The sequence below is a fragment of the Lissotriton vulgaris genome, chromosome 5 (assembly GCF_964263255.1).
Source record: "Lissotriton vulgaris chromosome 5, aLisVul1.2, whole genome shotgun sequence".
Taxonomy (NCBI): Eukaryota; Metazoa; Chordata; class Amphibia; order Caudata; family Salamandridae; genus Lissotriton; species Lissotriton vulgaris.
Genome location: NC_141693.1, coordinates 181,407,573 through 181,430,530, shown reverse-complemented (window position 1 = coordinate 181,430,530; position 22,958 = coordinate 181,407,573). Strand labels below are relative to the sequence as shown.

The 22,958-nt window shown below is 39.5% G+C and overlaps 1 protein-coding gene across 2 annotated transcripts in view; it reads left to right on the top strand.

Moving 5' to 3' along the window:
* STXBP1 (syntaxin binding protein 1) overlaps positions 1–22,958 on the top strand; it is a 273,418-nt gene that overhangs the window by 203,527 nt on the left and 46,933 nt on the right. For both annotated transcript variants that reach the window (XM_086921113.1, XM_086921114.1), the window contains exons 9-12: positions 206–336; positions 5,144–5,251; positions 9,474–9,534; positions 11,494–11,562. In XM_086921113.1, coding sequence (XP_086777239.1) covers positions 206–336; positions 5,144–5,251; positions 9,474–9,534; positions 11,494–11,562 — 369 coding nt within the window. The remainder of the gene's footprint in view (positions 1–205; positions 337–5,143; positions 5,252–9,473; positions 9,535–11,493; positions 11,563–22,958) is intronic.

Genomic DNA, 22,958 nt, shown 5'->3' with positions numbered 1-22,958 from the left:
AGATGTAAGGACATATAGATGTGCCTCCTCGATCCCAAAGAGAGGTTGACCTGGGCGGGTTGCCAATGCTAACGTACAATAAGGCTCATCGTTTTAGGTCGGCTTAATTTAGAGTAGTTGGTAAAAATTGCAAGGTAGGAGCAGTAAAGTTCACCAAGTCTAAAGCACAGCTGCATCACTTGGCATTTTCTCCATTGCTTTGCAGGGACCAGATAAGGCTCGTTCCCAGCTCCTGATTCTCGACCGTGGCTTTGACCCAAGCTCTCCCGTCCTGCACGAGCTGACCTTCCAGGCCATGAGCTATGACCTCCTGCCTGTTGAGAATGACGTGTACAAGTAAGTACAGGAAGACATCAAGCTTGGTAAGGAGTCCAACAAGGCGGATGGGGTGTGGTTGGAAGAGTGTGTCCAAACCCGGCTGGGTGAGAGGGTGGCGGTACATGTAGCAATGCCTTGGCGTAGTTTGCGTAGTAGCGCAGTGCGGTAGGGAAAATGCTGTTCGCACTGATTGCAAAGTGCCGGATGCTTGTCCGCACTGTGCAATCATTTCAAAACGCATCTTGCACAGTGCAAGCGGTAGTTTTCTGCCGCTCAAGTAGATTTGTACTTGAGCGGCAGCTTTCTCAACGCGGACTTGCAGTTTCTCATCGCGAGCGGTGGCGAGCATACTTGACCATTTGCAATGAGAAACCTAACCTCCCCACGTTGAGAATTTCGCCGGGAGGTTTATTTTCCACGCTCGCGATCGGCAACTTGATGTTGAGGACGACGAGCTACCAAAAAATGCCTGCTACGCAGTCGTTCTGCCCTCATGAGGGCAGAACGACTGTCACTTATTTTCCCATCCTTTGTCCGGACAGTAAAAATGTGGAATGACCCCCATGCGCAGGGGGAAAACACCCTGCACATCGGGGCAATTCATTTTTTGTTTAGTGAAAACAACTCCTGGCCGATTCCAGTGGCTACTGGCGTGGCTTTAGAATGGTGGGGTGAGTCGGCACATAAAAAAAAAATACATAAAAGGCACTTACCTTTTCTATGATTGTGATGTCCTCCCCCATCCTTCTCTCCTGGAGACAGGCAGGCAACCGACTCCCACACCAATCCTGGCACTGCTCTCGTGCAGCATGAGAGCAGCACTAGGATTGGTGGGATCGACCTATTTCAGCACTCACATGAGCACTGGAGGCCTTTACTTTGTCTAACCCAACTGTTTTAAGACAGCAGGATTACAGAGGTTTAAAATATGTATGCCTGGCTGGCTATCGCAAGACGGCCAGCCAAAGAGACATGCGCATTTTAAACTTGAGCGCACAAAGCTCCCTGCTGCCACTCAGCATCAATGGCCGGCCCCGTCCTTATACTCAGTTCGGGACAAGCCGGTAGCTGAAAAATAAAATGGTAATAAATAAACTATATTACCATTTCCGTTTTCAGCTCTGTATGGGGCTTTTGTTTGTGGGGCGACTCTCCTCCGCTCTAACCGAGGAGCCGCCTCTGGTTGATTCTTTAGGCCTCTAGAGATGACCCATTGGCCCAGTAAATTTATGAAAGTTCCCTCAACTCTTCTCTGCCTTATTGCTAAACTCAAGACAATTCTTTAATTGCCCCATCTAAGAGACACACCGAAAACCTTGCTATTAATTTATTTGTTAGGTCTGGCCTCTTGCCAGCCTCAAGTTTTCCACAACAAATCCTACAAAATTATAAATATATAGAGGTGTTTTTTTCTCAACATTCTTTGACCGTGGACTGCTCAAGTGTCACTCAAATTATGCTGCCTCCTACCACAGAACACAGCATCGGAAAATGGGGCAGCTCACTTCAGCCACTGGGTATCATCACTTAGAGAAACTATGTTTTTCCCACACATATATATATATATATACATTTACTTAAAAAGAAAAAGCCACCCTGATCCACCCCCATATTCCAACGTCCTTTAGAAATTTGAAGGCAACTATATTTACCAGTAACTGCTTGCACAAATGTATAGTACAGCGCTACTTTCATAACAATCAAGAATTTAATTGCAAGCTGCAATATTGACTTGCCATAAACCAGTTTTGGCATACTTGTTTATCCTCTTGAAAACAAGCACATATTATTAAAATAGCAAAACTCATCGCATTGCTCAAGCGAAAGGACCAATATATATCCAAAAATTACTGACCAAGTATCAACCCAAACGCCATTTAAGATCTCTAGGCTGTATGCTTTTTCAAGTGCCCAGAATTTACCGGACGCGTATGGGTGGTCGGTCCTTCAAATACATGGCCAAAAAACAATGGAACTCCCTACCCATTGAACTCAGGATGGAGCCATCAGAGAAAATCTTCAGTCAAAAACTAAAAACCTATCTGTTCCCGAAGCTATGAGTTCCCCTTTTTACCTTCCTTTCTCCTAATCCTCCTTCTCCCGGCAGCTGCCCAGTCCTTTGTTCACACAGCGCGGGGGCACACTGTTTCCTAGTGTAACCAGGCGCTATATAAGATGCTTTTATTATTATTATTAGTATTATTACTGTGTATGCAAATGTATATGTTGTAGCCATGCGCCCTGTATTATGAGGGACATTTGAAGCAGGTGCATCAAACTCGAGAGGGTGATCTAGTAATGATTTTAGCTACTGCAGCATGGTGAAGACTTCAGGCAGTTGCTTCTGACGCGAAATGAACCTCTATTACCATTAGGTACTACAGTTTTTATAAAAGACTTGTTAAGCAGCTCCCTCTGACTTGAGAGGCACATCTGGTAAAGTCTTGAAGGCCTGCAGCCTTTTTAAAAACTTCAAGGTATTGTTTTTGACCTGAGAGGGACATCCAGTAATGATGTGAGGTATTGCAGCCATGCGAAAGGCCAGACCCATTTGGCTTTGCCAGTGCTTGTTTCTAAGCTGGGCACACATCTGTCTGCTGTTTTACCTGGCCTAACCTAAGCTTTTTTCTTGCACCAGTTACCCATGATGTCTCTTATTTTTGCATTCAGTTCTCCCACCGTCAGCCACTTTACCTACCAGGAATGGGTTATTCCTTTATGATTTGTGAAGCCGCTTCTATAACTGTTGGACGCAGCTGGCATATAGAAAACTTAAGAATAACATTAATAAATAATGACAAGCAGGTGAAAACATATGTGGATGAGTAACTTGTTGTGTCAGTAGGAGGTGGGTGGCTAAGCAAGTGGGCAGGTAAACAGACATAAGAACACAGCAACAGGCACAGCTTTGCCAATGACTCATTGTTGAAACAGATGAATGTTTGATGTGGATTTCAGAGGATGCAGTAATGTGATGGAGTATGGAAAATGGTCTCCAGCAAGGCAAAATATGACATAAAAAGTAGAAAAAATGTAGGCTGTAGGTCGAAAAACCTAAATGGCTGGAAATAATAGAAATGGAGATCTAGAGAATGGGAGGTCCATAAGTTAAAGAGGAGCGGAAGGAAGAGAGCACTGTAGTGGGATACAGAGAAGGTGGTAGGTATGTGCTATGGGAAGAGAACTGAAAGAGTGTAAAGCTGGGGCATCCATAGTAGGACCAGGAGGACTGCTCCAGGCAAGATTGCTAGGATTACCTCTGACTATGTAAATGATTTCACTTATATTCTTTACATGAAAATGTATCTTATGTGAATAGCTGCAAAATCTGACATGGATTCGGACCCCTTTGATCAGTTCTTCACAAACCTTTTAGAACCGCAACCTGCTTTTTAATTCGACAATCTTTCACGACCACCTAGCTTTAATGGACATGAGGCGGGAGATTTTTAATTGTAACTAAAACATTGTGTAGTAGCGCATTGTCATTTACAGATAGCACATTTTTCATTGAACCTGTCACTAAATTTACATAAATACAATTTTTCTGATGAGCCTATATTTGCACAAATAATAATGTGCAGAAATTGGGTTTCAGGGAATATATATTATTTGTGCATCACCAATTAAAGTGTCTGGATTTGTTCTTAAAATCATTGTTTCTATCACACTTCAGAAATACGAAAAATGTGCTTCATTTTTGCTTTCCTAAATACTTAATGTGTACAGTTAATTTACAGGTATTTACATGTTGCTGTGTGTTACGAAAACAATTACACCCTACAGCCTGTTATCTCACATTTCATGTTCCTCCGCAACATTGTCGCATAATCCACTTTACTCTTCTTTCTTTGACTTCAAAATGATAGAAGTTTGTAAACACAAGTCCTCATGTTAAAAAAAAGCAGCAGAATACATAGCCTGGCATTTGACCTCTGTCTTTGAATTACAGCAAATGTGACAAGATAAATACAGAATTTATAGGCATCTTTTTTTATTGTTCGGTTTTTCATGACCCATGAGAGTCGGGATCCACAGTTTGGGAAAAATAGCCCTAGATCTATTTTGGACCTTAATGTAAGGTTGTCAGTTGACTGGAAGGGTGTGGGCAGGGGGGGTCTAATCACGATTTGGCACATGGCGCTGTCAGTATCCTGCCTGCAAGCATCATGCTGTGCAAATAATATAGCCTTAGAGTCCCTCATAGTGGGCTGTTCTGCCCATTAAAGGCCCGCTCCAGTGTTAAAGGCCCTTACAAAAGGCAAGGGCCTTTAACAAGGTAGTGGGCCTATAATGGTCGGTAGAGCCCGCTACGCAGGTCTCTAACCCCTTAGCTGCACGCTTCGTCCAACGGACATCGCGAAGACTACCTCGGTAGTGCTGCGCACGTCCATTGGTTAACGCGACCCCGCCCACTCGTTCAAACCGCCGCACCGTGGCGGACATCGCGCTGCGGTTTAGCGGCTATGGCTATTAGAACATTCCGCCCTTAGAGGACAGAATGTTCAAATTTTTAAAACAAAGGCGTCACCGAGCGGAGGGGGTTGAAATCCCTTTAGGCTCTGTGTGGCCTTTGTTCACAGCAACAGCTGTGAACAAGCATTGGAATGGTGATACTCCGGACTTCTACCAGCCATTTGAAGCCCGGAGCACTCCATTGTCTTCAAATGAGCCCTCACAATTGCAATATTCTAATAATCAATAGACCCTAAATTCTATGGTGGTGGCAGTGAGGGACAGAGTGGGAACAGTGGGAGGAATACGAAGAGGGAAGATTGTCCTCCAAAGGATCTGTAACAGCCTTTCATTCTGTCTTTCTTCCCAGGTACGAGACGAGTGGCATTGGAGAACAGAGAGTAAAGGAGGTTTTACTGGATGAAGATGATGACCTCTGGGTGGCTTTACGCCACAAGCACATTGCAGAAGTGTCCCAGTGAGTTGTCCTCAAGCCCAGGTTTCCCAATGATTGGAACTCTACATCAAATATATTTAGAATATTCTGCTTATTGATTCCATTAAAGAGCAGCTGTGATGACATTGGGGGATCGCTCAAGGGCCCTTCAGAATGGTGTTTAGTACTCATGGCTTTTCACTGATGCAATACTTATTGAATGACCTTTACTCATGCTTTTCTCTGATGTCATACTTATTGAATGGCCTTGTAGGCTGGAATTGAGGTGTTTTATGGTGCCTCCAAGGTACTTAGTGAGGCCAGATAAGCTAAAGCTGATGCCTTGTTATCAGAGGAGAGTGAGTCCATGCCGGACACAGCAACACAATACTCGGAAACCCAGTGTTTGAATGAAAGGATGCCGGAGGTTGGCTTGACACTGGCATTGTTGTAAAGGGGTCATAGTACAGTATCATGAAGCTGGTGGTATTTGGTGCGGACGTGTTTATTAAGATGAGACTAATGGGGTTAGTGATATGCGTACCAGTGACACATGATGTTAATACGTTAGAAACAAGTAGGTTTGATGGCAGTTCATTTGGTGAATTAGGTTTCTGTGAAGCATTGGTTTTACCCCAAATACATTGTTTCCACCTCCCCTTTTTAGGTCGGGGACTGCGTGGCACTGCGTAAGCAGTGGGCTGAGCCCCGAGATTTTATGTTTCTTAGTAAGGGGGCTTGAACCCGCCCCTCTTCTCTATTGGCTAGCCTCGTAAATGCTGGCCAGCCATTGGAGGAGAGGGGAATCACTCCCTTTAAGCCCCTTCTTTTTCGGATTCGGGCGTGTTTTTTAGGTTTTTTCTATCTGTGACGTCATTCGTCACTCACCAAAAAACACGCCCCGATTCCGAAAATTTCGGAGCTTTGCGGCAGCCATTTCTGCCCAACCGTGTCCGGCCCTTGCATTCCAGATGACATTTGGCAAGAAGTGTGGAAGTACCACCAATGGATCTAAGATCCCGGCCCGTTCTAGGGTGAGGTAAGTCCTAACCTCGTGCGATCACTCCTCACAAAGGCCATCGGTTTACCAAGGAGCTGTTGGCATATTATCACCATGAAGCTCTGTAGAGAGGCCCTTTTATCGACGGCGGCTGAAGCAGTGGGGGGAGGGGGGCATACAGAGTGAAAATGTAAGCGCTTTATACCTGGACTAAACGAGGCAGGGTTCAAGCGCTTAAACTATAACAGACCTTTGCTACCCGTAAAACAGTCAAAAAACAACAGTCGACTGTTGTTTTTTGACTGTTTTACGATTGTGTATATTGTTTTCTGATGATGAAATGCATTGTTTTTAATGTTTTTAACTTAGAGTGTAACCCTGTAGAGGGAGGTACCTAAATAAATTGCACTATATATATTTTTTATATACACCTTAGTTTTATCTCCTTTTTTCATGTGTCACCCATTGGTACTAATGTCATATGTACTTTATAGAAATTCTGATTTGTAGTTGGTTCCCCCCGCGATCCATACATTACACAGTTCATACACAGTAAACATATTGGTCCGACCAAATTGACCAATAACACACCACAGGGTCCCACGATATTTTGCTCACTAAGGAGTCTGAGAAGATTTAGAAGACACTTTTCCCTATGCTTGCAATCTCCAAGTGCCAGAACTCGTTTCTTGGCCACAGGGAAAGCAGGAGTTACTGGATGCCGCTGAGGTGAGACCTTCTACCACTCATGTTGCGGACCTGACTAACTTGGAATCTGCAAACTGAAAACCAAGTATACTTTTTAAGCACTTAATTCACAGGGTAGGCAGACGCGCAGCCCAGGCTTCTCAAGCAGGGAATGAGGGGGTAAAGCTCAGCATATATGAAAAAATGATGGACCAATCCAGTGCCACTCTTTTATAGAAGAGAAGTACTTAATTATACCAAAACGAAATACAACTAAAAGAAATGTGCCTGTCGCCACGGGGCTCCACAAGCCCCACAGGGAAAATGGTGAAAAGCATATGAGACGTAAAATAATTTCACAGGTGCACGCATTCTGAATAGCGCCAGCAAACATCTGTGGCAGTCGCCCAGTCAATAACAAAAGAAAAAAGGTACCCCCTAGTTGCTTTCGGGTCCAAGAGGAGGGAGAAACAGCAAACATAAAGAGAGGACCTCTCAACTGACCTATATTACTTTACAATCTGGCCTCTTAGGGCTCATTAACCGCAACCAACCCAGTATCAGTGAAATACAACAAATTAAATTCAAAAATATATTTGACAGTTGGTTGCCTTGTAAAACACCTATACATGTCTTCGCTAGTTAAAAACTACCCACTTTCAATATTGCCGCGATTTGCAAACGTGGGCCACTGTTTTAAGCAATCTGACTTGCTAATCTGTGTGTGTGTGGCTCTGTGTGTGTGTGTGTGGCTGTGTGTGTGTGTGTGTGTGTGGCTGTGTGTGTGTGTGTTTGTGTGTGTGTGTGTCTGTGTGTGTGTGTGTGTATCTCTGTGTGTGGCTCTGTGTGTGTGTGTGTGTGTGTGGCTCTGTGTGGATAGCTTTTTTGTAGGTGGCTCTATGTATGGGTGGCTCTGTCTGTGTGAGGGTGGCTCTGTGTAGGCGGCTGTGTGTGTGTGGGTGGCTCTATGTGAATGTGTCTGTGTGGGTGGCTCTGTATGTGTGTTTGTGTGGCTCTGTGTGGGTGTAAATGCAATAGGTCATGCATTTGCGAGTGATTAAGCTATTGGCATTGTAAATGACAATGCCATTTATTTAACGATTAAGCTATTGGGATTGTAAATGACAATGCCATTTATTTATGATTTTAAAAAAAAATGTCACGAGCAATGCCAATAGCTCTACCTTTAATAATGCCGAGACCATTGCATTGTAAATGCTTGTTTGTACTTGCGCTGTATTGCTTCCTAAACCTTTACCGTTGGTCACCTTCAACCCCTTTGATTACTCTCTACTCATTGGTACTGTCTGCCTGCTTCATGTCAGTCACAGATGTCTACCTCATGCTTCCTGCATTTCCTCAATGTGCTTCTCCTTAATGGAGGTTTCAGTCATGATGCAACATTATCATTTCAGGGACCTAATTGGAAGAGCTTTAGTTTTTAAAGGCAGAATTGTCAGGAACATCCCATATTACTGATTCCAGCCATGGGGCCACACAAAGATGACACGCAAACTCCCCCATGAGGAAAATGTCTGAAGTAGTAGAATCTTTTTCTATTTTATACCTTGTGATGCTGGGGCACCATATATAACTTCTGATTTGCTTTTTTTGTACAAAACAAATAAGGTTAATATAAAAAGTAAATTACCAATGCTGCGGCATTGTTCACACCATAGCCATCCTGGCACCACGTTGTTTTTAAGCTTTTAATGAAAACAATATTCGTACATTTTAATGCATTTTAATCATTGAAGCTTAGCTTTTTGTCAAATATGCAATTTGTTATTCGTCCTCTTTTTTTCTTTAGTTTACTTTCATCAAAAAATATAAGGCCTATGGTTGCAAACTGAGTTGGTTTGGAAGGTCAAGGGTATTTTAGGGGATTGTGAGTTTGTTTTGGAAATGTTCAGAACATGGTTATTTCGATAGGTTTTTGTTGATGATGTGATCTTAGTTGAGAGGAGATAAGAAGAGATGATCTTACCTAGAGATCAATGTAAAAACAGGGAAACGATTACCAAGTTGCCTTTTACTATGGAACCATCACCACAATTTATTTTATTATGTTTGTCATCATTTCACCTTTTGTTTTCTCTTACTCCACGCTCCATCTATGTATTGCTACTTGTCCCTTTCTCCCTTAAATAACAGAAAATGTGATTTTGTTTTCTCTGCATTATTTTCGTAGTGATGGATTACATGGTTATGGGTTAGAGATTTTCAAATAGTACCATCTGGAATTCGCAAGGAAGGAATAGGTTATGCTCATGGCATACCTGGTTACTGGGCAGTAATAGGTAAAGATGCTGGCATTTGTGACTGTCAAAGAAGAGAAGGATGGTGTATAGGGTTACATGAGTAGGGAGGGGTGGAGTTAGCGGTAATTGCGGCTGGAGAGATAGAGCCTCACATTTTTAATGGTGCAAATAGTTTTTTTGGTGCTGCCTAGGAAGGGACAGACTGTGTTGTTGGTAAGTTAGGTCTGGCTATAGGTATGTGTGCAGGGTAATGGTTATGAGGATGATGCTAGTGACAGAAATGTTAACTCTCTCAATTTCTCTTCTTCTTCCACAGGGAGGTCACCCGCTCCCTGAAGGATTTCTCTGCGAGCAAGAGGATGGCAACAGGAGATAAGGTAGTTCCCTAGGTTTGCACTAATATTTCTTGGATGTCTTTCACAGATGACTATAAAAGATTGTGGAAAGCACCTATGTCTATTTAGCAACACAGTCTGGATGGAATGTCACCATGTCCAACAAAATATAGAGGCCCTTAAGAGACTGGCAGGTGGTCTGCAAGCCCACACGCCCTCCAGATCTGTAAAGACTGTGACCTACTCTCCTCTGGCTGAGAACTGCCCTCCCAATCTGAGATCCTTGCTGTCTGGCTAAATCTCACTGCCTGTTTATATACTTAATGATACTGAATTGCTATGCATTTGTATACCAAATCAATTGTAATTCAACTAGATATTAACTGTTTATTTTAATTTTTTTATTTTCATTGTGTGTTAATTCAAAATATCTCAATATACAGTTCTTCATTATCAATACATCAGCAGTTCCTTCGTTATACAGCTTATATTCCACAGGTTGTGGACCTTCTGCACATAGTTTCAGCTCTCTAATCTTAGCCTTTACCTGGAGATCATAATTGTGTCTGGTTGTTAATGCTTTTCATAGTTCATCCCAATAGATGTGTCTGCAAGTATATAGTATATAACAATAGATTCAGTGACTCTCCAGTAAATTATTATCTCCAGTATATTTAATGTTTGTTTATTACTGGGGCTGTACAGATCCCCATATTAATCAAGGATACATTTAAATGTATACATTTTGAGTAGACAAAATAAAAAATAGGACTGTTATTGGCATGAATTTGCATATAATGGATTAGATTGGTTGAGGGATATCTATAAAAATTGTCTCCTTGATTAATAGGGGGAATGTAGGCTGCATAAAGAGGAACCAGCCAATAGATTGGTTGTACAATTGATGATCAAATAAGAGACCACATGAGTTTCAGATGTTCTCCAGCATGATTTATTAGACTAGGAGTGAATGTATTCTTGGATAGGTTTTTTTATGCATCATTACATTCTATTGATTTGACTATAGCTGTGATATGTAAATTAAACATATAACAATAAAAAAGATATGCAGGGAATTTTCTAGAGCTTAGCAGAGAATTCTTGTGATTGTTTCCCCACCCTGAGTAGGATGGGGCAACTGTCACTGCCATGGGTAGGCCTGTGGTGAAATGGCAGCCCAGTAAAGGGTTTCCACTGGTCTGGCCAGATGAGGCTCTGCCGGTGGAAACCCTGCAGTTCCCCTACCATTAAATGATGGAGTGGAGTTGCACATTTGTCCTTCATTATTAAGTGATCAAATTCCTACTTACATTGTATAATTCTGATAGGGACCACTGTAGGGTTTTAATACTTTTGCCTTGGTTAGTCATATGTTGTGCAAATGAATGGGGCATGTGTATTTATTTACTCAGACCTTCCATCACATGGACATAAGGTTGGCAGATTTAATTTTTGACCATTACAAAATGACGTTACTGGGATTTATACATCTGCCAGAGGTGATGCTCGTAAACAATTCCACATTCTTCTTCAATTAAGTATGATGATTGAGGCTATGCCCTGTTTTCAGTTGTGAGTCTGTTTTCTGTGCGTTGTTTTGTTTCACCTTCACAGCAGTGTTTCAATATCCAACCTCACTATGTGGACACATTGGTGGTTTAGAGTACGATAATGCACACTATACACATTTATTATTCCTGATACAATTAGATATAACAAAAGCTTCAGGTAAAAGGGAAGGTGCATCATATTCAACATATATAGACTCAAGTTGGATGACAGATGATATTATTAGCTCTTAGGAGTATTTTTGTGTCAATCCAGTACATAGGCTTTAACTTTACACTAAAGTATTTCTCTTGGATAGGCCATAATGTATCCTAGCCAATGATGCATTAGATCTACTACCCCATAGTGTTTCTCTAGGCAGGACCTAGGGATGACAAATAGGTGATACTGTGTTTTGTTCTGTACGTAAACATGAATCTTCATCTTTTTTAGCAAACTACTATGAGAGACTTGTCGCAGATGTTGAAGAAGATGCCCCAGTACCAGAAGGAACTCAGCAAGGTATGGCATGCTTTTATTTTAGGCTGGAATACAGAAAGTAGATTTATGTGACAAATAGGTTTATGTGCGATCACAGTGGAATGGTCACAGTTCATGAAACAGATAACCATGACAACTCAATAAAACATAATCTCCTAAAAAAATAATCTCTCGGTAGATACTTTCACAAATTCAATTGAAATATATACTTAAATATCTTTAAATTTAATATGAATAATGGTATTTTATTTTCCTTATGTGATCTCTGAGAATTCAATAAAATACTGTATCACCTAACAGACCACGGGGAAAGCAGATATGTCTCATATTTCCTTACAATAAAATGTTTTGTAATTGTGAAAGACTGTATGTATTTCCGTGTTAAAAGGTTTGACTTAATTACTTACTAAGTTGTTTCCTGGATTAGATAGCTTCAAATAGCACAGATTTCATGCGCTATATTTAGCACGAACGTTAATATTCTCTCAATACTCAACTTTAAAATATACACTTGAGAAAACTGATCAATTGTGTATTAATGTTAATAAAGAGACTCATTGTTATGGAGTATATCTACTCATAATACCTAACATTTTTTTGTGTAAAAGGCACAACTGTCAAATTAAAATGTTGCTGGTTCATTTGAGGGAAAAAGGACATATCTGTTGACAGTATCAGATATGCACCATGATAAATTAGTTTTTTCTTGTAAATCAGTCTAATCAACGTTAAAATTGCAGGCACCCGATTACAATGCAATCTAACAAATTCCAGGAAAAAGACCACCACCTTTTAAAACATTTTCAAAGGCTCAAGTCGTAAAAAGCACACCTAATACTAAAATACTAATGTCCTGTGAAAAGATAACCTACGCCAAATAAGAGCTGTGGTTTCCTCAAGGAATATAAACACATCTACCCTAAACTAGTCTTGATTACCACTATAAAATACTTTTCAAATATTTCAGAAATAGACTGAGTCTGAAAATACAGATATATGTTCTATATATGAAATATATAAATAGACAAGTCTTAGAATTTAACAGACTCCGGGAAGAAAATTATCACCTAATATAGGCATTCATGAACTTACTGAATAGAGAACTAAACTGTCAAGATATTATGTGGTATTCGATTAGAACAGGCTTTGGGAATAGCAGAAGTGTCTCATATATATATATATATATATATATATATATATATATATATATATATATATACATATATATATATATATATATATATATATATATATATATATATATATATATATATATATATATATATATATATATATATATATATATTCACTGAAAAAACCATAGGTTATAGACCATATATAGTTAGGAATTCGCATTTACAAAACCTTATTTTACTCACACAAAACCATTGAAATTCCATATATAGTTAGTTGCACTAACTATATATCGCGCACCCGCAATCCACTGCTGATGATGTCACATATTACATCATTCATGACATGGTCAGTGACATCACTGATGACATCACTGATGACATCTCAAATGACATCACTGATGACATCTCAAATGACATCACTGATGACATCACTGATGACATCTCATTTGACATTACTGATCACATCACTGATGATATCATTCATGTGATAATACGATGAACCTCTTCAGACTCTAATATAACCTTAGATACAATCAGTGTAAACAGACACTCACAGACTGTCACTCATCCATGGAGTTACTCACACACCTAGTCAGTCATGCAAAGAATCAATCACACCTCCATTTCCTCAACTATACAGTTATACAAACTTTACTTATTCAAACATATACTAACACATATTTACTCTCTTATACATTCCCTGATACAAGTTCACAATGATCCATACAGCCACTCACACATTCACTGGCTCTTATGCACAGTTATTTATATATGTCAACTCTCACATGTACTGTGTTTTACATATGTACTTACTTTGACATGTAGCACTGAGATATCCATTCACTCACCAATACACTCATGCACACAGTCAACCGCCCATACAGCTGTTTCCACATGCACTTTTGAAACCATACATCTAGTGAATCAACTGCTCACACATCTATGCACAGAGTCATACACCTCCCAGCCACCCACACACACACTCAGTCTCCCATACAAATACTTGGGCAACCAATCAGTAACCCATATAGTTACTCATATAGCTACTTATCAACACATGCAACAGTTTACAGAACAACAGACATAATGATGCACAAATTAAGACAGTTTAGTCACTAACCCATGCACTCAGTGAGACACATTTAATCACTCACTCATACAGTCAGTCATGCACCTACTAAATCCTTCATCCAGACACTTATACATCCACTCATTCTTCAATATGTAAGACATATTTTAACTTTACAGAAACATACAGTCACTGGATGTTGTCATCAGTGATGTCATTTGAGATGTCATCAGTGATGTCATCAGTGATGTCACTGACCATGTCATGAATGATGTAATATGTGACATCATCAGCAGTGGATTGCGGGTGCGCGATATATAGTTAGTGCAACTAACTATATATGGAATTTCAATGGTTTTGTGTGAGTAAAATAAGGTTTTGTAAATGCGAATTCCTAACTATATATGGTCTATAACCTATGGTTTTTTCAGTGAATTTTCAAGGTTTTGTAAATGCTAATTCCTAACTATATATGGTCTATAACCTATGGTTTTTTCAGTGAATTTTCAAGGTTTTTTAAATGCTAATTCCTAACTATATATGGTCTATAGCCTATGGTTTTTTCAGTGAATATATATATATACATACATATATAAACATATATAATCGGTATATCTATATAAATACAAACATAAATGCATGCATACATATACTTATATGCATTTTAGGGTTGTTAGGGCGTTTTCGTGTGTATTATGTTGCTTTTTTAGGGCTTTTGGGTCAATTAAGTAGGGTTCCCGGAGCCTAGGGCTGAGGGGCTGGTTCAGTTTCGTGCGTATTGGTGTTGGCAAGGTTTTGAGGGATTTTGGCGGTTTTTGGTCGAGATTTGGCCGTTTTATGGCTTTTTTTTGTGTTTGCGGGGGGCGCGTATTCGGGTTGAAATTCGTCCCCGTTCCAGTGGATGGATTGGGCTGATTTTTGGTGAGATGTTAGGGAATCGCTGGAACTAGTGTTCAGCCAAGGTTGAAGCGGATCGGAGCAGTGGAAGTGCTTTAAAGAGCAATTTTTGTGCGGAGTAGCGAATTGCCATGTTATTCAATGGGAGTTTTTGGTGCGCATGGAGAAGGTGAATTTGGGGTGTTCCAGTTGCGCTAGAGGGACGGGGCTTGGGTGAGCTGTAGGGAGAGTGGATCGGCAGGTGTGCCAAATTTTTGGGATTTGTTGGCCGAAGGGAAGGGTGTGCTTGGGCAAAGTCGATTTGGTGAAAACGGTGCGTTATTTACATGAAAGTTGAAAAAACACTAATAAAAGCAAAGCTAAAAAGCCACCTCATTACAAACAGAATGGCTTTAACTTAAACGAGGGCAAGATCTATTGCATTTTCAATGCTTGTTTACTTTGGTTCCATCAAGAAGGCATTCAGATGTGTCACACATTTGCCATAAATTCTGAATGTTAGCACTCTAGTTGCACATTAGATCACTGTAGTAATGCTACTGCTCACCAGGGACGTCTGCTGCTGGTATTCAAAGTGCATGTTTCAGTCTGCATGTCAGAATTTTTTTAATGAAATAGAAGAGGATTTGAGAAGTCACTCAAAATGATCCCTAATTTTTCTTTCTGAAGCACTAATCATACTTTCTATGGCAAAATTAACCACCTCATGTTGTTCCTTTTTAAATTGAGTGTTTTCAGACTTACCACTTCATTCCAATCAAGATGGCTTCTGGTGTGCCATACTTTTGTCATAAGTAAGACTGTTAGCGCTCTAGTTGTTCTTTAGAACACTCTGGGACATTCTGTCATTGGGCTATACTTGGGGTACATCTGGGTGATATTTGGGCTACATTTAGGCTCTTTTGTCTCTGGTGGCCATCTTGGGAGACTATGTCAGAAGTTTTTTAATGAAATTGAAGAGGGTTTGAGAAGTCACTCAAAATGTGCCCTAATTTTTCTTTCTGCAGCACTAATCATAATTCATATGGCAAAATAAACCCCCTCATTTTGTTCCTTTTTAAATTAAATGTTTTAAGAGTTACCACTTTATTCCAATCAAGATGGCTTCAGGTGTGCCATACCTTTGTAATAAGTAGGACTGTTAGCGCTCTAGTTGTTCTTTAGAACACTCTGGGACATTCTGTCATTGGGCTATACTTGGGCTACATCTAGGTGATATTTGGGCTACATTTGGGCTCTTTTGTCTCTGGTGGCCATTTTGGGAGACTGCATGTCAGAATTATTTAATGAAATAGAAGAGGATTTGAAAAGTCACTCAAAATGTGCCCTAATTTTTCTTTCTGCAGCACTAATAATACCTTCTATTGCATAATATACCCCCTCATTTTGTTCCTTTTTAAATTAAATGTCTTAAGAGTTACCACTTTATTCCCATCACGATGGCTCCAGGTGTGCTATACCTTTGTAATAAGTAGGACTGTTAGCGCTCTAGTTGTTCTTTAGAACACTCTGGGACATTCTGTCATTGGGCTATACTTGGGCTACATCTGGGTGATATTTGGGCTACATTTGGGCTCTTTTGTCTCTGGTGGCCATTTTGGGAGACTGCATGTCAGAATGTTTTAATGAAATAGAAAAGGATTTGAGAAGTCACTCAAAATGTTCCCTAATTTTTCATTCTGCAGCACTAATCATACTTCCTATGGTAAAATATACCCCCTCATGTTGTTTCTTTTTAAATTAAATGTTTTAAGAGTTACCACTTTATTCCAATCAAGATGGCTTCAGGTGTGCCATACCTTTGTAATAAGTAGGACTATTAGCGCTCTAGTTGTTCTTTAGAACACTCTAGGAGGCTGCAGTAGAACACAAAGGAATCAACTGACAGTCTCTGTCCTTGTTGGATGTACATGTTTTACTGAGAATGTCAGACTTCATTCTCACATGACTGAGAAAGATAATGTGAATTTACAGAAAATATGCTTTCAGTTTAGCTTATAGATCCCCTTCCAAACCACTGTTGGAAAATCATGAGATATTAGTTTTCTTTCAAACAATATTCATGATATCACAGCAGAAGGTTTTTTCACATGGTAAAATCACCTTAGAACCCACCACAATTCCTAAAACGAGTATGGTACCATCAACAAATGATTTATAATGTAACTAAAGTCCTAAAACCCTCTATAAACTACAATGCTTTTTAATGAGGTGCTATCATGTATATTGGTCCGAAGATGGCTGCCAACACTTCTTGGATGAAGTGCTGACAGCCAATCAGATCAGATGTGTGGTTAGGCTCCGCCCAGATATATATCTTTTTTTGAACCTAAATTACTCAAAATCCACTGGAGCACATATATTGAGACCTAGCAAAGGCACATCGGGCTAACAGTCCCTACAATTTTGCAAAGTTTCGTGCAAATCCATTCAGCCGTTCGAGCTAAAAGTGAGGCCAACCGCCCTATGGAAATTAACATGGGAAAAACGCGTTTGGGACCCCCCTTTTTTTTCGGCCCCCCCTTGATGAAACCCCCCCAAATTGTCAGGGGCTGCTTAGAAACAAAATGTTCCATTTTCCTGAAAATTTCAGCCAATTCCGTCCACAAACGCCAAAGTTATTAGACATAGAATTTTCAAAAATCCCATAGAGAAAAAATCCTAACTATATATACCTACTGGCGACCGCCAGTAGGTAATATATATATATATATATATATATATATATATATATATATATATATATATATATATATATATATATATATATATATATATATATATATATGTATATATATATATATAAATGTATATATATATATATATATATATATATATATATATATATATATATATGTATGTATATATATATATATATATATATCTTCCACCAAAGCATCCCAGGTTCTCTAGAACTACAAAACCTATAATGCACTGCGCGCACTTAGTGTGATTAAATGCTGAAATGAGAACCGCCTGTGAGCCTCAATATGCTAATGACCTTCGAGAAAGAGGCAGTGCGCCTCGAAACGCGTCAGGTCGGCGAAAACATTCTGGGAGCAGCAGTGCGAGTGTGTCATGTTTTATCACCGGATGGTGCAGCCTGTTGGGAGTGCACCCCTGAAAGCTGGGATGCTTTGGCGGAAGATTTTGTGCACGGTCAGTCCTACCGTGAGGGGCAGCAACATTGTGCAAAAAGAGTAAGGAAGGCCGTGGGTCGGAACTGGTCAAGACCCTGCTACGGCACAACAGACTGTGACTTAATTAGCTCGCTTGCTGTTCCGGAGCCCACTGAGGGTGAATGAATGCTTTTAAAACTTTGAAATGCTTCACAGGACCTACTATAGGTACTACAATGGTTCTCTAGGACTACAAAACCTATAATGCACTGCGCGCACTTAGCGTGATTAAATGCTGAAATGAGAACCGCCTGTGAGCCTCAATATGCTAATGACCTTCGAGAAAAAGGCAGTGCGCCTCGAAACGCGTCAGGTCGGCGAAAACATTCTGGGAGCAGCAGTGCGAGTGTGTCATGTTTTATCACCGGATGGTGCAGCCTGTTGGGAGTGCGCCCCTGAAAGCTGGGATGCTTTGGTGGAAGATATATATATATATATGTATGTATGTATGTATGTATGTATATATATATATATATATATATATATATATATATATATATATATATATATATATATATATATATATATGTATATATAAACTCCAACCTGTCTCAGAAGCACTTTCCGTGCAGACAAGAAAAACGGGACACCAAAATGACGCCACAGCCAGACTTGAAATAGTTTCACATGATGAGATTTATTCGTGCATGCAGGGTGCAAAGCCTCGTCAAACGCGTTTCGGTCACCGGCTGTGCCCTTGCTCACTGACAAATTGCCATATCAATATATATATATATTATATATATATATATATATTCACAGAAAAAACCATAGGTTATAGACCATATATAGTTAGGAATTTGCATTTACAAAACCTTGAAAATTCAATGAAAAAACCATAGGTTATAGACCATATATAGTTAGGGATTAGCATTTAAAAAACCTTATTTTATTTGCACAAAACCATTGAAATTCCATATATAGTTAGTTGCACTAACTATATATCGCGAACCCGCAATCCACTGCTAATGATGTCACATATTACATCATTCATGACATGGTCAGTGACATCACTGATGACATCACTGATGACATCTCAAATGACATCACTGATGACATCACTGATGACAACACCCAGTGACTGTATGTTTCTGTAAAGTTAAAATATGTCTTACATATTGAAGAATGAGTGGATGTATAAGTGTCTGGATGAAGGATTTAGTAGGTGCATGACTGACTGTATGAGAGAATGATTAAATGTGTCTCACTGAGTGCATGGGTTAGTGATTAAAGTGTCTTAATTTGGCAATCATTATTTATGTTGTTCTGTAAACTGCTGCATGTTTAAATCAGTAGCTATATCAGAAACTATATGGGTTATTGAATGGTTGCCCAAGTATTTGTATGGGAGACTGAGTATGTGTGTGGGTGGCTGGGAGGTGTATAACTCTGTGTATAGATGTGTGAGCAGTTGATTCCCTAGGTGTATGGGTTCAAAAGTGCATGTAGAAACAGCTGTATGGACAGTTGACTGTGTGCATGAGTATATTGGTGAGTGAATGGATATCTCAGTGCTACATGTCAAAGTAAGTACATATGTAAAACACACTCCATGTGAGAGTTGACATATATAAATAACTGAACATAAGAGCCAGTGAATGTGAGAGTGGCTGTATGAATCATTGTGAACTTGTATCAAGGATTGTATAAGAGAGTAAATATGTGTTAGTATATGTTTGAATAAGTAAGGTGTGTATAACTGTATAGTTGAGGAAATGGAGATGTGATTGATTCTTTGCATGACTGACTAGGTGTGTGAGTAACTCCATGGATGTGTGACAGTCTGTGAGTGCCTGTTTACACTGAGTGTATCTAAGGTTATATTAGAGTCTGAAGATGTATTATCACATAAATGATATCATCAGTGATGTAATCAGTAATGTCAAATGAGATGTCAGTGATGTCATCAGTGATGTCATTTCAGATGTCATCAGTGATGTCATCAGTGATGTCATTTGAGATGTCATCAGTGATGTCATCAGTGATGTCACTGACCATGTCATGAATGATGTAATATGTGACATCATTAGCAGTGGATTGCGGGTCCGCGATATATAGTTAGTGCAACTAACTATATATGGAATTTCAATGGTTTTGTGCAAATAAAATAAGGTTTTTTAAATGCTAATCCCTAACTATATATGGTCTATAACCTATGGTTTTTTCATTGAATTTTCAAGGTTTTGTAAATGCAAATTCCTAACTATATATGGTCTATAACCTATGGTTTTTTTCTGTGAATTTCATTGGTTTTTTAAAAGCTAATATCTATAGCTGTAAAATATATTCTTTATTAAGTGACGTATCACGTAGCCCGTGAGACGCCTCATGATGCATCGCATAACCGTGACGTATCGTCTCTGCAGCGCAAACCAAACCCAAAACGTAAGCGCGCCAGAACACGCTTAAAGATATATATATATTTTTTTAACCTTAATTAGACAAAATCCACACGTGCACATATCACAAACGTTCAAAAAACACAATATGTCGGACTCCTGTTACGCTGCCGGTTAGCTGCCCGGTTAACGTACCAGGAAGCACCTTTACCGCGAAAAATCGCAATCTTTTTTTCTTTTGCCTCGCAGGGAACTTTAATAGCCCCCTCATCAATCCTAGGGGTTCAGAGGGGTCTGCCTTACCCCTTTCATTCATTTACACCTTTTTTTTTTCCACCTCTTGTCTCTCGATCCCGCAGAGAGACAAGATGGCGGCCGCTCCGGACTGTTTACAATGTTGACAGCCAATCAGCTACTCCTCAGACTCCCATTACACTGCCGGTTAGCTTCCCGGTTAGCTGCCCGGTTAGCTGCCCGGTTCGCGTACCAAGACGCGTCTCTACGGCGAAAAAATCGGATTTTTTTTTTTTTTTTTTGGGCCCCGCGTGGCTCTATAATATCCCCCTCATCAATCCTAGGGGGTCAGAAGGGTCTACCTTGCCCCCTTTCCTTCATTTCCCCGTTTGTTTTGGCCTCCTCTTGTCTCTCGATCCTACCGAGAGACAAGATGGCGGCCGCTCCGGACTGTTTAGAATGTTGACAGACACCGGAGAGCCAATCAGCTTCGCATCGCAAAGTTCCGTTACGCGAAAAGTACGCGAACCGGAGCGCTGCCCGTAGCGCTGTTACAGATATATATCTTATTTTAAACGTTAATTTCTCAAAATCCACTGAAGCACATATATTGAGACCTAGCAAAGGCACATCGGGCTAACAGTCCCTACAATTTTGCCAAGTTTCGTGCAAATCCATTCAGCCGTTCGAGCTAAAAGTGAGGCCAACCGCCCTATGGAAAAATGAATGGGAAAAACGCGTTTTGGGACCCCCCTTTTTTCTCGGCCCCCCCTTGACGACCCCCCCCAAATTTTCAGGGGCTGCTCAGAAACAAAATGTGCCATTTTCCTGAAAATTTCAGCCAATTCCGTCCACAAACGCCAAAGTTATTAGACATAGAATTTTCAAAAGTTCCATAGAGAAAAAATCCTAACTATATATACCTACTGGCTATCGCCAGTAGGTAATATATACATATATATATATATATATATATATATATATCTGAGAAATCAAAATAACAAATTATCTTTTGCTTGCAACCTGTCGAATTAGAGCGAATAATTTGCTATTAAGATTATAAAACCCCCTAAATATATTCTGTGAGAAAACGTCCAGGAATGTAGAACACATTTACCCACATAATGTGAAAGTCTGAATCAATAGACAATATCTTGCATAATAGAAACCAGATTAGCCACACTTCTAATGCAATCTTATTTATTTTATAAACATAAGATGTATGAAAAAATCACATCAAATGGATGCCATAAAAAGCAGAAAGTATCCGGAATACAATACACAAGATATCATGAGTAAGGCTCCCAGTTCTCCATTTTTACTGATTTATACAGACAGACTACAGTGTGTTTGCTATCTGTATTTATTTTTAAAGGCAGAAAAATACAGACAATTGAGCTTCTTGTAAATGACTCTGTATGCTGCCCTTAATGATTTCTAGACCAACAGGTGAGCAGATAGACATCACGGAGAGTTAAAAAAACAACATACAATTTCCTGAAATATAGGCATATGTTAATAATTATTTGTATATGATGCTAATATTTACCTGTGAGTGTAGTGTTTTGTTATATTTGGCTGCTTAATTAGCTAAAACATCACAGGTATCAAAGATTGAGTGCATATTCATCAGTTAAATAAATACTAAAATATACAATTTTACATCTCTGTTTATTCTCAAAACACAAAATAAATATTGGAAAATACCAACAAAATGGCCAAAAAAGAAATATGGATGAATAACATAACATAACATATGTATTTGTAAAGCGCACGTTCACCCCAGACGGGGCATCCTGGCGCTGAATAACAGATGTTTATTGTTACCCAACTCAATGGTACTCATTTTATCGACCTCAGATGGATGAAATGCTAAGTGGACCCGCCAGCATTTGAACCTGTGACCATGAGGTCGAACAAAGGCCCCTGCAGTGGACTCAGTAGTCAACTGAGCCACCAGACCCAGCTTTACAGATGGAAATGTTAACAAAATGAATACCATAAAACTGGAAGCCCTAATCATGAGTAAAATGTATATGCTCTTCTTAAATCTTACAAATTACTTTGTTAAAGATATGTTTCGTAATAACATTTCATACATTGCAGGGAGCAAACATGCATCCTCTATAATACTCTGTTAGGCCCCGGATTAATTTCATAATTTGACTTTATAGATGAAAGTATTTGTTCACTTACTATTTTAGTAATAATTCTTCAGTATCCATTTGGGCTGCTTTGAGTATCACATCATCATTGATTTATCACTTATATTTATTATGTCACAAGTTAAAAACCCTTCACATGAACAATTCACCCTCATTAAGCTGTACGGTTGTTAAAGGACAATTCGCTAAATTAAAAGAAGCATCAGAGTATAAAGTATCAAAGAAAGAACGTTTATCGCAACCTTGCCACCTGAGGTTTTGCAGCGCAGTGTTTTACGCACATAGATACTCTAAAGTGTCTTATTAAGAGATTTTACAAAGGCACATTTACTGATTTTGTTAAGGTCCCAAGTAAAGCAAGAAAAATGAGTAGTTGAATAACTGTCAGACTATGGAGG